At 57.8% G+C, this 14,557-nt stretch overlaps 1 protein-coding gene across 1 annotated transcript in view; it reads right to left on the bottom strand.

Annotated features, from left to right (window-relative positions):
• The window catches only part of VOLCADRAFT_98451 (uncharacterized protein), a gene marked incomplete at both ends in the record, with an annotated part of 19,030 nt that extends 4,613 nt beyond the window's left edge, over positions 1 to 14,417 (bottom strand). The window contains 24 exons of the mRNA XM_002957299.1: positions 275 to 302; positions 698 to 799; positions 1,141 to 1,263; positions 1,572 to 1,694; positions 2,153 to 2,307; positions 2,840 to 2,918; positions 3,587 to 3,682; positions 4,206 to 4,215; positions 4,634 to 4,869; positions 5,179 to 5,370; positions 5,727 to 5,870; positions 6,340 to 6,492; positions 6,851 to 7,061; positions 7,203 to 7,285; positions 7,731 to 8,055; positions 8,316 to 8,584; positions 9,325 to 9,453; positions 10,174 to 10,318; positions 10,885 to 11,096; positions 11,361 to 11,523; positions 11,700 to 11,877; positions 12,401 to 13,136; positions 13,517 to 13,575; positions 14,285 to 14,417. Coding sequence (XP_002957345.1) covers positions 275 to 302; positions 698 to 799; positions 1,141 to 1,263; positions 1,572 to 1,694; positions 2,153 to 2,307; positions 2,840 to 2,918; positions 3,587 to 3,682; positions 4,206 to 4,215; positions 4,634 to 4,869; positions 5,179 to 5,370; positions 5,727 to 5,870; positions 6,340 to 6,492; positions 6,851 to 7,061; positions 7,203 to 7,285; positions 7,731 to 8,055; positions 8,316 to 8,584; positions 9,325 to 9,453; positions 10,174 to 10,318; positions 10,885 to 11,096; positions 11,361 to 11,523; positions 11,700 to 11,877; positions 12,401 to 13,136; positions 13,517 to 13,575; positions 14,285 to 14,417 — 4,084 coding nt within the window. The remainder of the gene's footprint in view (positions 1 to 274; positions 303 to 697; positions 800 to 1,140; positions 1,264 to 1,571; positions 1,695 to 2,152; positions 2,308 to 2,839; positions 2,919 to 3,586; positions 3,683 to 4,205; positions 4,216 to 4,633; positions 4,870 to 5,178; positions 5,371 to 5,726; positions 5,871 to 6,339; positions 6,493 to 6,850; positions 7,062 to 7,202; positions 7,286 to 7,730; positions 8,056 to 8,315; positions 8,585 to 9,324; positions 9,454 to 10,173; positions 10,319 to 10,884; positions 11,097 to 11,360; positions 11,524 to 11,699; positions 11,878 to 12,400; positions 13,137 to 13,516; positions 13,576 to 14,284) is intronic.
• Between the last annotated feature and the right edge of the window lie 140 nt (positions 14,418 to 14,557).

The following is a 14,557-nucleotide window of genomic DNA, read 5'->3' as shown; positions in this document are numbered from 1 at the left end:
TCCCTCTCCTCTCCCTCTCCTCTCCCTCTCCTCTCCCTCTCCTCTCCCTCTCCTCTCCCTCTCCTCTCCCTCTCCTCTCCCTCTCCTCTACCCGCCCCTTTCCCCGGGTGATGAATTACAAGCGTAATGCTACAAGACGCTACAGCTCCACCACATAAGAAGTGAATTCACAACTGCCACTCGCCTGTTGCATCTCCGTCCAGCAGCTCATCCTCGCAGCTGTCCAGTGTGGATTTAACCTTGAGGCTGACGGTGTGGTGGTCGGTGGCCACACGGCCCACGGTCATGGAGAACGGAGCGCGCTGGAGGGGTGGGAGTGGGGGTGGGGGTGGGGGTGGGGTAGAGCAATAGGAGGGGTGGAGGGAAGCATGGACAGCCATCAGCAGCAGTAGCAGCAGTAGCAGCGGTAGCAGCAGTAGCAGCGGTAGCAGCAGTAGCAGCAGTAGCAGCAGTAGCAGCGGTAGCCAGCACCCATTTCCAGCGGCAGAACATCGACAAGGAGAAAAGGAATAGGGCAATCGAAGGAATAGGGAAGGGACGGAGCGGCGAAAGGAAGGAGGGGAGCAGCACCCGAGAGCACACTCTCAGCTATGATGCAGCCAAGGTACTGCGAGAGGAGGGGAATTTTGCGGTGCATCCATAGCCGCGTCCTCAGCGGAGGCCGGTAAAACATTAAACATGGGAATGGAAGCCGCACCTTAAAGTGGCCAACGCCACTTTCATCCACTGGGACGAAGTACGGCGGCTCGTACTCGTCAGGTGTGTAGTCCTGGTACGTCAGTTTCATGAACAGGTAGCGCTGCGGGTACGGGAGGATCCCGGGTGGGGCGCCGGGGTAGCAGGGTTGAGGCGAGGGCGTGTGTGTACCAACAATGTCAACCCCGCCCTTAACTCCCGCACCCCCGGGGTGGGGCCGTCCGCAGCTCAGCTCACAAGCACTCCTAACGGCATGACGTCCCCGGGTCGGCTGATTCTACCCACAATTGCTATGCATGAAGCACAGGATTCTTAATATGCATGAAAACCAACGTTTCTAGCATTCATTCATTTATCGACATCTGGAACGATGACAACCGATGCTACAGTTACGACGTATGTTTACACACATACACATACATGCATACATGCCTACATACACACCTCCGCTGGGACCTTGTCGAGTGTACGGCAGACCTGTACGAGCATCCGGATGAGGCGGCAGACCTGGTAGCGTACCGTGTTGAGGTCGGCTTTGCCGGAGTCCTGCATACCAGGGTTGCCGTACTAGTTGGGGAGTGTTGACGTCACAGTCAAGCACGGGTGACTGTGAAAAAGGTACGCCTAGATATCACATGGGCACATGTATACGTGGACGCATATCCCCGGGTGCTAGTGCCGCCTGTTGGTCGCTCCTTGACAAGCCCCACACTCCTCCTAGGTGTGTGGGAGCCCAATTGCGCCCTTGTGTGGCCCTTCATTCATCCAACCCTAGCTTTCCTGCTCACATGTATAATCCAACCCTCCCTAATCCCCATGATGCTCTGTCAGTAGCTGACGGCAAGCAGTCCGGTACCGCGCACGCAGTCGCGCACCTGCTTGAATTCGCCCTTCTTGCCGCGCTTCTTGCCTCCGATGCCGCCGCCGTCCGCCGTCGTGGCGTTCACATCCATGGCCACTTTGCCGCCCTCGCCGTACCGGAACGTGAAGACGTACTCCTGAACCGCAACGGCAAGGTGACGGAAGAGATCTGAGCTGCCTCATCTGGGTTGCTTGTGTGTATGTGTGTGTGTGTGTGTGTGTGTTTTGGGGGGATACTCGTGACCCGGGGATTACCCGCCGCTGTTCCCGCCAAAATCTTCGTCTCCCACTTTCCCAGCAACATCCTCCTGGCACAGCTTTTTTGGACACCCTAGGCCAGCATCGCCTCATCGCGCGCAGCCGATCCATTGTGAGGATAAAACAACGTTCAGCAATGTCCACCGGCACCACGCTGCTGGACGACTTCCTCCGATGGAGCTGTTCCCGTGTGCCATGTCCGCCCGCCACTTCCACCTCGCGGCGCAGGAGGGTTACCTCCTCTGGTCTATCTCGGCCTTCTTTTAAAAGAGCAGACCCCCCAACCACTCCAACCACACCAACCGACCCAACTTCCAACGCCTCACAAACCCCTCACCTCCAGGAGCTCAGTGCCGGCGGGGTCCGTGGAGATCCCGAAGAACAGGTTCTTGAGGTAGCCGCGTTTGATGGCGTCGTACACACCGCCCTCGACCCAGTCAATCAGCCGCCGCGACTCATCACAGGAGGGAAGCAGCATCTTGATGTGCATGTCTGAATGAAGCACGATGGTGGTGGATGTGTGGTGGTGGTGGTGGGGGTGACGGTGGCGACGGTGATGGTGGTGGTGGTGGTGGTGGTGGTGGTGGTGGTGACGGTGGTGACGGTGATGGTGGTGGTGGTGGTGGTGGTGAACGTTTAAGATACCGGACACGGGTCACGAGACACGGGCAGTGGAGAGATGGGGATATTGCGGGGAGGAAACGGTCAGGAACAGATAGACAGAAGGGACAAGAGGGGGAAAGTGGACGCATAAGAAGAAGGGAAGACGCGCCCTGCACGATGATCAACAAGTTCATCCCAGATCCGCCTCTTGGTAACCCCCCTTTCTCCCCTCCCCTAAATCCACACACCCACACCCCACACATACACAGCACTAGCGTCTGGGAGCCAGGACTCTCTGCGATTATTATAGTTAATTATGTTATGGTCCATGTGCGGGTGATGAAGTTTTCCTTTCCAAGAAGCCTGGCCCGCAACCCATCCAACACCCCTCGGGTTATCCGTCCCCCCGGGCCCTGCTCACCGTCGAGGTTCTTCATGTCCACACCTTTGAAACTTTTCTCCGGAAAGAGCCCCCGCAGGTAGCTGACGTGGAAGATTGACTGCACGTGCGCATGTACGACAGGGCATGTGGGCGTCGTAGGGCCATTAGGCGAGGGTGGACGAGGGGGAGGATGGGGTTGAGGGGCGGTCGGGGGATGGGGTATGGCCGGAGTGCGATAAGGCTTGGCAGGAGAGACGTGCGCGGAAGTCATCTGACTCCAGGTAGAGGGGTGGACTGTTGGAATCGTTTTCGTGTCAAACTGGTACTGTACGTCTGTGAGGATGCCGCATCTCTGGTTCCCATCTCTTTTGTTTTTAAAAGATAATTGAAAAAGACAATTTAAAAACACAAAAGTCCGACAATTTGCAGACGCAAACCAGGTTACGTACGACCGAATCCGGGTCGGATCCAGCTTCATTTCCGGTTAAATTGATTCGATCCATTAGACCCAGATCAGTTTGACCCAGATCGCAACGGGCCCAGATCAGACCTGACGCAGATTGCAGGTAACCTGATTCTGACTCCGGTTTTGTCCGACCCAGATGCCGCAAAATTCAAATCCGACCTGACTCAGTTCGATCCTGATAGATCAAGGTGACCCAGATGGCAATCGATACAAATTGTGTCCAATTCAAGTTTTCCCGGTAGCGCCAGTCGGACCTGGTTGGCCCCAGACCGAGCCGCTGATGCTGAGAAACAGCTATAGCCTCAAGGTACTCAACTCACCACACGCAGCAGGCAGCGCACAAGCTCTAGCGACTCGGTGTGGCTGATGCTGGTCATGTGCTGCGCCTGAGCCTGCGCGGCGACTTGTGGGCGACCCTGCGTGGAACGCAATAAGATCAGCCGGGGATGGAAGTAAATTTAATTATGCACCAAGGGCAAAATAATTGCATGTGGAAATTGAAACTTGTCTGAGAATAATGAGCGCTACTGCTGGGTAAGAATGGAAGTTGATCTAGTTGCGTGAGATGTCAGTTCAGCAGCCTTTCAGCCTGCAACAAGCTGTAGACGGTGTGATTTGAGTGCGCTGCCGATGCTAGTGCTCCAAGCTCTGTCGTCAAAAGTAGGTTGCGCTTGTCCTGCCTCAATATTTGGGTAGCTGATGCTGGCTGACAGGCGATTAAGTCGCGGCACGTTCGCGGCCGGGAGAGCCAGCGGGAAACCTGGGCGTTCGAATTCCTCGGCTCTGAACCCCAGCTTTTTTGGCTTGGCATGTGAATATTGTACAGCTGTCCTCAAACGAGAGCGCACAGGATAGCTGGCGGTTTTGCACCTGTGGCTAAGCCTGTGGCCAGGCAGCAGAAAAGGCTCCAGACGTATTTTGGCTCATCGGTTGACGCACCATTTCGCAGCTGTTTTTTTAGGCAACGGTGAAGCAGTGAGGTCGTCGTCAAACAATTGCCCTTGCCAAGGCGTGAAGCGGTATCGGCAACCTCTAAACGTCTAGTTACGACAGGTAGGATAAATAAAGGTGTTCTCGAGTATTTGGGATCACACGGTATGCGGATTTGGAAAACGTTGCCTGTGAATTGATTGAAAAAATGTGGCTCTTTGAAGGGATGTGCAGGTTCCATTGCCACTCATGGCGACGTGGTCTCGGAGCCATGACTAAGGTAAAAATCCCACATCGAAATGCTCAATCCTTCTTACATACGCTCGTAATCCTGATCTAACCGCCACCAACAAATCAATTTCTGCCCTTTTCATCTACGTCCCTCCTGCACGCTCACGCTCAGCCACAACCAGCTCTCCTCAACTACGGACCCTTACAACCGGGCCTTCTTTAACCCTTTCCCAAGCGCTTGCGCCCGCTCCTTCTCATGCTGCGCTTCTGCCTTGCGCTTAAGCTTGGCCACCATAATTCGCAAGTCGCTACCGCCCGCCTCTCGCCGCCCGTTGGTGGCTGCCGCGCCAGCACCGTTCTGTTGGTGCTTCTGCTGTTTGTGATCTACTGGCTCCTGCTGCGAACGACGCTTCTGCATTTCCGTGAGCACCTTGTCGCGAGCCTGCAATCGGGGAAGGTGCCGAAAACGAAACTCAAAAGCGTTAAGACACAAACAACGACTTTCCCGCTAATCAATTCCAGCCCGCGCAGGGACATAATAGTGGCTGCTTTTAAACCTAGTAACCTGGGCGCATCTGCAGACCTGCCCACCCAATTGCAAAGAGCCATTATGCTGCAAAGCAAAAAGCAGAGTCCGTTCCCAATTCGTGGTGTCGAACAACGCTGAATATGCGCCAGCGGACGAACAGGATATGCGCAAACCTTCCTGTCCCTGGGCACTTATCGCGCACTTCATCACGCAGGCGCCCACCTGCATCTTCTTAAATCTTGGGTCAGTGGGATCCAGCGCAAACTCGGCGCTTTGAAACATGTCTGCAAAGCGAGGGTCCGCAAGGTTGACTGCAAAGCCCGCCCCGTCCTCCTCGCCGCCTCCGGCCGCGTCCTCCTCATCGCTCCCCGCACGAGCTTTCCGCCGCGCCTCCTGCTTCAGCTCGCGCTTTTCCTGTAGACGCCGCCCACATCCACACAGGCTTACACATCCAATCCATTTACAAATATCTTTTCGCTATACATATCGGCACCAACCGTGTTTCCGCCTCACACATGCCCGAGGTGTATGTATGATCAGAGCATTAATCACTCTCCAACAGTCTGTACGGCAAAACACAACCACCCACATACGCGCTGCCTGTCAAACCCCCCACACCCACACCCCAGGACTCCAGGGAATCCGCCAGCGTCCTGAACCGGTCCTCAACCCGCCATGACATCCGTAACAACAACTCTGCCTGCATCGCCCTGCAGGCACACCATTGTACGTAGTAATAATAATACCACCGTTTCCGACTCTCCCCGTACCTTTTTGGTCAGCTTTCGCTTGCCGCCGGCGGCTCCCGCGTCGTCATGCCCCGCGGGCAGGACCCGGGACTTCAACCCCCGGGCTGCGTCCCGCAGCGCACCATCGTCCATGAGAAGCAGCTCCAGGTCGGCGGCGGCGGCCATCTGTCCGGGACCATCGTACGGCAGCGACAATGTACACCATAATACAATAATGTACGAAAAGGGCGGGATTAACAAATGCAGCACCACCACGTTTCTCCCTAGGGAGGGGAAAACTGTGTCACATTGGCTGGTAAGGGGCAACCTCGCATGCTTGAATCACAGGTGCAACTCTCGGCTTTAGAAGTCTTAGAGAGGAGTTGGAGTTGGAGTTGGTGGTGAACAGATTGTCGGTAGACAGGTTACGTATCCCTATTCCGTAGGACACTGCTCCAAGCCATGCTGCTAGTGAGCATGGCGGCTGGGAGAGTTAAGCCCCCTAACTAAGGAGCTGTGACAGTTGCCGCGCGCTAACGCAGCGCCTCAAACCCCCCCGGAAACCCTTCCGAAACTGTCAGCAAAAAGGTATGGGAAGCGCTTTAACGCCTCCCCCCACCCGCATATCCGAGTGCTCATGGCCTCCACCCCGCACCTGGTCGCCCCCTGCCTGGCCGCCCTTCTTGACCTTCTTGGCAGCTCCCTGCCTCGGGGGACCCCGGGCCCCGGCACCCTGCCGCCCACCGCCGGGCCCCTCCTCGCCATCCTCGCTCGCCGTCCCCCCTGCGTCACCGCCGCCGTGGCCGTCCTGCGGAGGAGATGGCCCCTTACACGAGCTGAAGTGCGGACACCCCACAAACAACAACAGGAATACAACAATGACAGATATGGTATAACAATAAAACTTAATATAAAGCAGCAGCAGCAGTGCTGGCGGTTGAGGCCGACCATACAAGCAAGAGCAGGGGAGGTGACAGCATCACCATCACCATCATCATCCGCAGCCGCAGGGGCAGGACCCTGGACATTGAGCCACGTCAGCACCCCTGAGCTGCCTGCCCCTCAGCATTACCTGTTGGAGCCATTCATTTTTTCTATTCAGCAATTCAGCAGAACCCCCCCGGCCCCAACCGCTAGGCCGGCTCTTGCCACAGCCACCACCCCACCTGATTGAAGAAGGGGTCGGCAAAGGGGTCGTCACCGTCGCCATGCTGAAAGAAAGGATCGTCCGAGGCCACGTCGCCGTACATGTCATCATCATCGCCTCCGTCGCTGCCGCCGTCAGCCTTGCGAGCCTTCTTGCCCTTGACCTGCTTCCCTCGGGCCGCCTTGCCACCACCGTCCTCACCGTCCGAGATGTAATCTTCCGAGTCCTCGCTGACAGTAGAGGAACATAAGCCAGGAGGAGGTTAAGCAAAAGAATTTCGAGGAGAAAAAGCCCTAGAGGGTGATGTCATAAACAGCTGCAAAAGTACGTGCAAACCGCCCCAAAACACAGACACGTACACGTACACGGACCTGTCACTGAGGTTTCGGAGCCGGCCCTGGGCCTTCCTCTGGGCCCGTTTCTCCCGCTTCTTCCGCAGGTAGGCCTCCCACACCTGGGGGGGTGCGGGGTGTGACCGCCGTATGAGACGGGGTGGATGGGGGTTTCGGGGGCTGGCTGGCAGCGCATCGGAGGGCAGGTGGTAAGGAAAGGGGACGGGGGGAAGTCTCCGTACTCAGCCGCCCCAGCCAACATGGGAAGGAGGATGCGGGTACCAGGGTTAATAGGTAGGAAATCATATGCAAGGAAACCAGGAATGAAGTGATGTCGGCGGTGGACAGGTGGGGGATGGGGTTCACATCTCACGGCAAGGGCAGGGAATGCGCGCCATGAGGGGCCCCGGGGTAACCGAGAAACCCTAGGTGTTGGGACCACTAGGGAGCCTCCCTACCCCTCTCAGCCCTCAGTTCTTAAAACGCAGGGACACGGGTTGTACTAACCTTCCCCCTGTGCCGTACTTTCGCCGTACATTCCCACCCTACCCCTGGCCATCCTCCTACCGTTTCCCCAGCTCGTGCCCGCTCCTCCTCCTTCTTTTTCTTCAGCCTCTCACCCAGACCTTCCAGTCCGCTGTGGAACGTGACCACCATGTCCACGTCACCGCCGCCCTTGCGACCGGCACCGCCACGTCCGCTGGTGCTGGGCTCGCCAGCCGCGCCGCGCTGCCGGCCATCTTGCTCATCATCCTCACCCTCACTGCCATCCTCGCTGCCCAGCCAGCTCTTCCCACCCACACGGCCCTTAGTCTTGGCGCCGGTGGTGGTAGTGATGGTGGTGGTGGTTGCGCCATCTCCGTCCGCGGCGCCCTCCCCTAGCAGCAGCGCCCTGTGCATGTGACATGACGGAAAGCCAATAGATATGTTAGAGGGTGTTTTGAGGAAGGTTGGACCGTTTTGGAGAGAGAGTACTGTAAGAGAGTTGCGAAGGGTGAGAGGGGTGTGTGGCACTCGGCGGGAACCCTCCGCGACGCGGCTGTGGTAGCAGTGGTGTAGGAGCAGTAGCAGCCGCAGTCGCAGCAGTAGTGAAGCAGCAGAGCGGCAGTAACAGCAGCTGTAGCAGTAGCAAGTGACTTCCAGAGACCTCACCGATAACGCCGTCGGAGCGCCTCAGCGTCCTCCTTTCCACCACCACGGCGACTGCCGGCCCCGCCGCTGGCGGCCGACTTGCGGCCCCCATCCACATGCTGCTTCTCCCCAGCGCCCGCCTCCTGGCCCTCGACCTGCTGCTGCTGCTGCTCCATCTCGTCCTCCTCCCCCTCAGCATCATCATCATCATCCTCGTCGTCCTCCTCGCTTCCCAGATAGGCCGCGAAGTCAGCTTCCAGCAGCTCCTCGTCAGTCTTGAGCCGCCGACCCTGAACATGAAAGGAGGTTGAAGAAGAAGAATAAAGGAAGATAAAGGATAAAGGAGAAGGAGAAAATAACAAGAGGAGGTGAAGGGCAGGTATGTGTGAGGAAAACGCAAACTAAATGTGGAATAGGCGCTAAAATGCTGCAGAGGCGGCGTGGTGGAGAGAGGCGTGCGGCGTGTCCGCACGTGTATGTATGTATCCGCCGTATGTATCCGCATGTATGTATGTATGTATCTATGTATGCGCTTTCCTTAAACCCAGGTCGTCACGCTTTGAACCCCCACAAGGCCTCGCCCTCTCACCCATACCACCCCAAACTACTCACACACGCACACAAACAAACAAACAAACAAACATACATACATGTGTACAGGCGGCTGGCAGAAGTTAAGGCCTGACTTCTGCTCCCAGTCGATCCAGTCGACCCGGGTTCAAATCCGCCTGCCAGCTCCTCGGGTGTTTGAGGAGTGATGAAATGGGAGGTGGCCCCCCATCATATGGACGGTGTAGGACGTGATAATATCAACTTGCGAGCTGACCAGGAACTAAGTTGATGCGCCGTTGATCCGCTAGATTTGGTTGGATGCTGGTGGTGAGTTGCCGAACCCAACGAATACATTCTGAAGTCGGATGGGGTGACGGATTAGGGTGCCCCTCTAGCAGGGGAGAGCAGGGACTGCCCCGGGAAAGGGGGCCGCTGGCGAAGTTAACCACCCTGTAACAACATACATGTGTACGCACACCTGCAGTTTCCGCTTTCTCTCGGGGTCCTCGGCATCCCAGGACAGCTTGGGGTCGGTGTGTTGCAGGGAGATGTTGAAGTGCGCGGGGGGCTGATAGCCGGGGGGAATATCCGTAGCCGAGTCACGGACCTGCAAACACACATACACACGCGCGCGCGTAGGTCGCCATTCCCCCCTCCCAGCTCAGCTCATGTGTCAGACATTGGAGGGTCCTGGTGTTCCCGGCGAGTGGCGAGGGTTCGAGATGAACCCTGTTATAGGGCACTTCGTCATCATCATCATCATCATTACTATCATCACCATTACCATTACTACTAACAATATTTCATTATCATTATCTCATTATCATCTTCTGGTTCACTTTCCAGAGTAGCCGCGGTCATCGTCGCGCATCCGCTCCCCCTCACAGGCTGCTTCTACTCCACACACCACCATCATCACCCCTGATAGTATCCTGGGGGGCGTATCATCATCTCGAGATCCTGACATCCGCCGATCGGCACTTTACTGAACTCGTGGTACAACAGCCCCCACCTCCGCGTACCCCGAATTCAATTCAATCCCAGACACGTAACACGCAACCCCCCTTTTTGCATACACATACACGCACATACAAACATACATATACACACGTCGCTGGACTACGGAACTTGCTTCGGTAAAGTTCTCTCAGCACCAAGCTCTTAGCTCCCCACTTCCCTTTCATGGCTACCACATAATAAAAGTACACACACGCACACCTCCTTTTGTCCAGTCCCTTCCCCCCTCCCCCTGGCAGCAGCTTCACTCGTTCGTGGTTCGTCTTTCCCCCCTTTTCCCCAACCCCCCGGCTCCTCCTCATCCGGTCACCTGCCGTCCCTCAAAGCTCTGCTCATCCGGCACGAAGCGCATGTCGAACTTGCAGGCGGACCGCTCAAACTCCATCCCATCACATTCGTTATAGAGATGCAGGGCGGTGGCGATACAGTCGCACTCCACGATGGCGTAGTAGTACCTGGGTCCAGAGGGGGAACGGCGGGGGGGGGGGAGACGAACCATGAACGAGTGAGGCTGCTGCCAAGGAAAGAGTGTAGAAGAACCATAACTGACCAGTAGGTGGTTTTTCGGGAGGGGGGAAGGAGTTTGAATCGGGGATGAACTAAAGGGGATGGGAACAAAGACTTTGGGGTTCTTCCCCTTTAGGGGAAGAAGAAGAGCACTAAAGGGGATGAAGACAAGGAACCGAAGTTTGACAACGGCGAAGCCCTAGTTGATAAACGAGGTGCTCCGCACCAAAGAAGGCCAAAGCCAGCTGTAAAAGTAAAATGCTGTCGACAGAAACACATGGGGTTTGGGCTGTCTGCTTCCTGTGTGCCCCTTCCTCGCGCGGTGAGGGACCCGGGGGGTACGACGAAACACAGACGATTGACGAGAAGAAAAAACATAGACCAGGGGGGGTATGGCTAAGAAGCTACCTTCTTGTCGTACATACGAACGACATACGACATGTACATGCATCTCTCCATTCAGCCAAAGTAGAACTGCTCTGCGCCGTCACTCGTACAACGCCGTACGGTGTACCTTAGCCGCGACTTTTCGTACGCCGCCAGGCGCTTCTTGTCCACCTCTGCGCCGCCGTCGTCGCCATCACCACCGTCCCTCCTGGCTGCCCCGCCGCCATCGCCCTTCTTCCCCCGGCCCTTTTCACCCTCGCCGCCGCCGCCGCCACCCGCCGCTGCTGGCGCTGTCGCCATAGGGCCCCCGGACCCTCGTTGTGTTGGCTTCAGGATCAGCTGCGGATGGATTTCAACATGGAGAAGGAACGTCCAGGGAGGGAGAGGGGGGAAGGACAAACCACGGGAGAGGGGGGAAAGGGAGGGAACGGAAGTAAGTAAGAAAATTAAGTAGTGCAGCGCAGGTCAGGCCTGCGGGGGTTGGGGGGGAGGGAAGGTGGGGGTTGGAACTAGTCCCGGAGGAGTTGTTCAGGAGAGCGATCCAAGCCCTCCCCCTGTGCAAGGTACCTTCCCAGCTCCACCCCCCCCCCCAGCCACCCGCACCTGGGGCCCCGCCGCCGCCTCCTCCGCCATCCGCTGCAGCCCGTAGTCGGAGGGGTAGACCGTAACTCGGTCCAGAAAGGAGCCCCGGGGCAGGAAGGAACGCAGCACGGCAAGTATGTCCACAGCTCGTACATGGTCCCAGTCCAAGTCAACCAGGGCCAGCCTGAGAGAAGCAACGACAGTTGGCGATTGCGGATGGAGTTTCATGTTATACGACAGTTGGCAGTTGCTACAGAGGGCGGAAACACTACGAGCAAGCTTTCCTTCGCGGAAGCCCACCCACCGCCGGCCACCCGGAGCTTTATGGAAAAGACGACTTCGACACGATGTGTGTTTCACCTGCGCGTCTCCTCCTGCTGCGGAATGGGCTCTTCCGGGTTGAGTGCGTGCGCACCCGGGCCCCACTCCTCCGGATCTAGCTGCTCGTCCGATTCGTACTCTTCGTCCGTAAGCGGCTCGTCAGCGCTGTCGTACTCCTCCGCGCCCTCCTCCTCCTCCTCGTCGCTGCTGTCCGACACTGCGAACGGGAGAGATCCGGATTCATTGGCCATTTCACAGACATGACATCCAGACAGACAATCGGGCGCATAAGCCAGCACCCACATGCATACGAGGGGGGAAAAATCGAACCACGAGGGGTGGGGGGTACATAAGAGTATTTGTGTATAAAAAAACCCACACCACCGCAGGCCAACGGCTTCTACCTGATGGCACCCCATCGGGACCTCATTCACCCGTGCACCCACACCCCGCACGGAAACTCCAGGAGCCTCAAGGGGGCCTCAAGGGGGCCTTGCTCTGCCCTCCCAGCCCTCCTCTTTCCTCTTCCGAAGACTCCCTCTCCCCTCCGGTCACCTCCCGCTGACCCGTTCAGCACTCGGACTGCCCAGCCCGAATGCTGCCCCAGCCCCGCGAGCAACCACCCTCCCACTCACCCCCCCCGAACGCCAGGTGTGTTCCAGAACTCGTCTCTAACCCCCCCTTCCTCACGCAGCCCAACAGGAGCAGCCCCCCCGGGGACCCTGCTGCTGGTGCCTCACCCAGCATTCCGCGAGCCCGGGCCCAACGCTCCCGCGCCCGCGCCGCCTCATCATCACCCTCCTCCTCCTCCTCTTCCTCCTCGTCTTCATCATCGTCACTGCTCTTCCCCGCCTCCTCCCCCTCCTCCAGCTCCTCCTCCACGTCAGTGTCCTCCGCCCCGACAGCTCCTCCGAGGCCCCTCGGTACAAACTCGGCCCCTCGCGCCGTGGCTGCCGCTTCCTCGCCCTTGGCTTGGAGTGCCGCCACGGCACCAGCTGACGGTCCCCCCGCCCCAGCCACGGCCCCAACCCCAGCTCGTTGCCGCTTAGCACCATGTGGGCTCACAGTCCGTCCGTCAGCCGCACCATCCACCCGGTCCTGGGCCCGCTGCTGCTCCGGCTCCTTCGTCTTCGACTGCTTCTTCCGCCCCTCCTTTCGTTGATCCTTTAGCTTCAGGTCTGCAGCTCCAGTTGCTACGACGGCCCCTGCCTCCTCTTTTCGCCCCTGCTTCTCTTTCTGCAGCCCCCGAGGGGCCCTCCTGCCCCCCCCCTGGTCATGCTGATGCCTCGGTTTTTGCTGTTGTGGGTATCCCGCCGCCTGTTGGCCGCCGGCGGGCTCCGCCGCCTGCCGCTCCCCGCCTGCTGCTGCTACGTCTTGCCCTGCTGCCTCCCCCCCTTCCCCCTCCTCCCGCCGCTCCTCCTCGTCCCTCAGGCGGTAGTACCGCCGCAGGTCCTCGTTGCGCCGCCGAACCTCAATCTGCCGGGGTGCGGTGGAGGAAGGGTAATCACATGCAAGGAAACCAGAAATGAACTACCCGCGGACGTCCAAAGTTTCGTCAATGAGAAGGGAGGGTCGCAAGGAGCGCAGGGAGGGTCGCAAGCAGCAGGCAAAAACAAAGCTCATGTGGGCTGCCATGGGGGTAGGTGCGTGAGGTAGTAGTCGGCGGACAGTGCCGTGCCGCGGTTGGCGCGGGATGGGAGTACCGCCGCCCACTGATTCTGATGGCTGATAGCTGATCTGAAGGCCGTCCCAAGTTGATGTTTATAGAGTTTCCTAAACCTAGCTTTGCCCCCTAGGCCCCCCTCTGGCTCCTGGCTCCGGAACCAAGGACCGGAACCACGCGAGCCGTACCTCACCTTGCGTCCCCGCTTGTCCACTGCTGCGCGGCTTTGAAACTCCGGGTCCTCAAACATGCCTGCGACAAACATGTAGACGCGTGTATGTATGTATGTATGTATGTATGTATGTATGTATGTATGTATGGGGGTGGGGGAGTGAGGGTTTGGATGTATGTGTCGGGGGGTGATACACGACGAGATGCTCATGGGGAGATGGGGCGCGCCGCTCTCCGAAGCTGGGGAACAGAAGCCGCCTGGTATCCGTGTGGAAGGAGAGGGTTTGCTGCTCGTTGTGTGTTGTGCTGTGCTGTGTGTTGCGAGAGTGCTGTGAGAATGTATGCTTGTGAGTTTTTGCCTCTTGCAGTGCATCCGTGCCTTTGTAGGTGCATCCGTACGGTACTACTACCAGTGCCAACGATTGGGATAAACAATGCGGCAGTTCGGGGCAGAGTGACATGGGGGGCAGCAGCCATTCCCGTAGCCATGATGGGGCTGCCGGATCCTGGGCCGCCTCTGTGGCCATTACCCATGCCACTTCAGGTCCTTGGAGAAGGAAGGTTCGTGACACCATCGGACGGAACCCGTACGGAAACAACATCGGACGGGGGGGCGGGGGGGACGGGGGAACAGGCCAAAACCCTTCATCCCACCACCAAACTGCCCATTACTCCAGTGGCAGCACGATGGTCGCTGCCGGCAGACACTGATATACATTTCGTTGCACACAGCCATGTCCCCTGGCCTCCCGTAACCCAACACGACGAAAGGGGCTCGTTCGCCGCCCACCTGCGAAGCGCTTATCGACCACCACTTTGAACTTCTGTTTTGGAAACCGCTGGAAGCGGGGGTCGCTGTGCATGGCGGCGAAGCGTGGGTCCGCCGCCGCCTGTCCCCCGCCCTTGCCATCCTGCTTTACCATGAAAACTTATTCTAGATAAGAGAGAGTGGTATGGAAAAGTTGAATTTGCAGCTAACCCGGAAACATAAAACCTTTGCAAGAAACAACAAATAACGATGTCGGAAGGTTCGCTCTTCAGCTGATGGCGATAAAAGCAGCTG

Source organism: Volvox carteri, assembly GCF_000143455.1.
Source record: "Volvox carteri f. nagariensis unplaced genomic scaffold VOLCAscaffold_72, whole genome shotgun sequence".
Taxonomy (NCBI): Eukaryota; Viridiplantae; Chlorophyta; class Chlorophyceae; order Chlamydomonadales; family Volvocaceae; genus Volvox; species Volvox carteri.
This window is presented reverse-complemented; position numbering and strand designations above follow the sequence as displayed.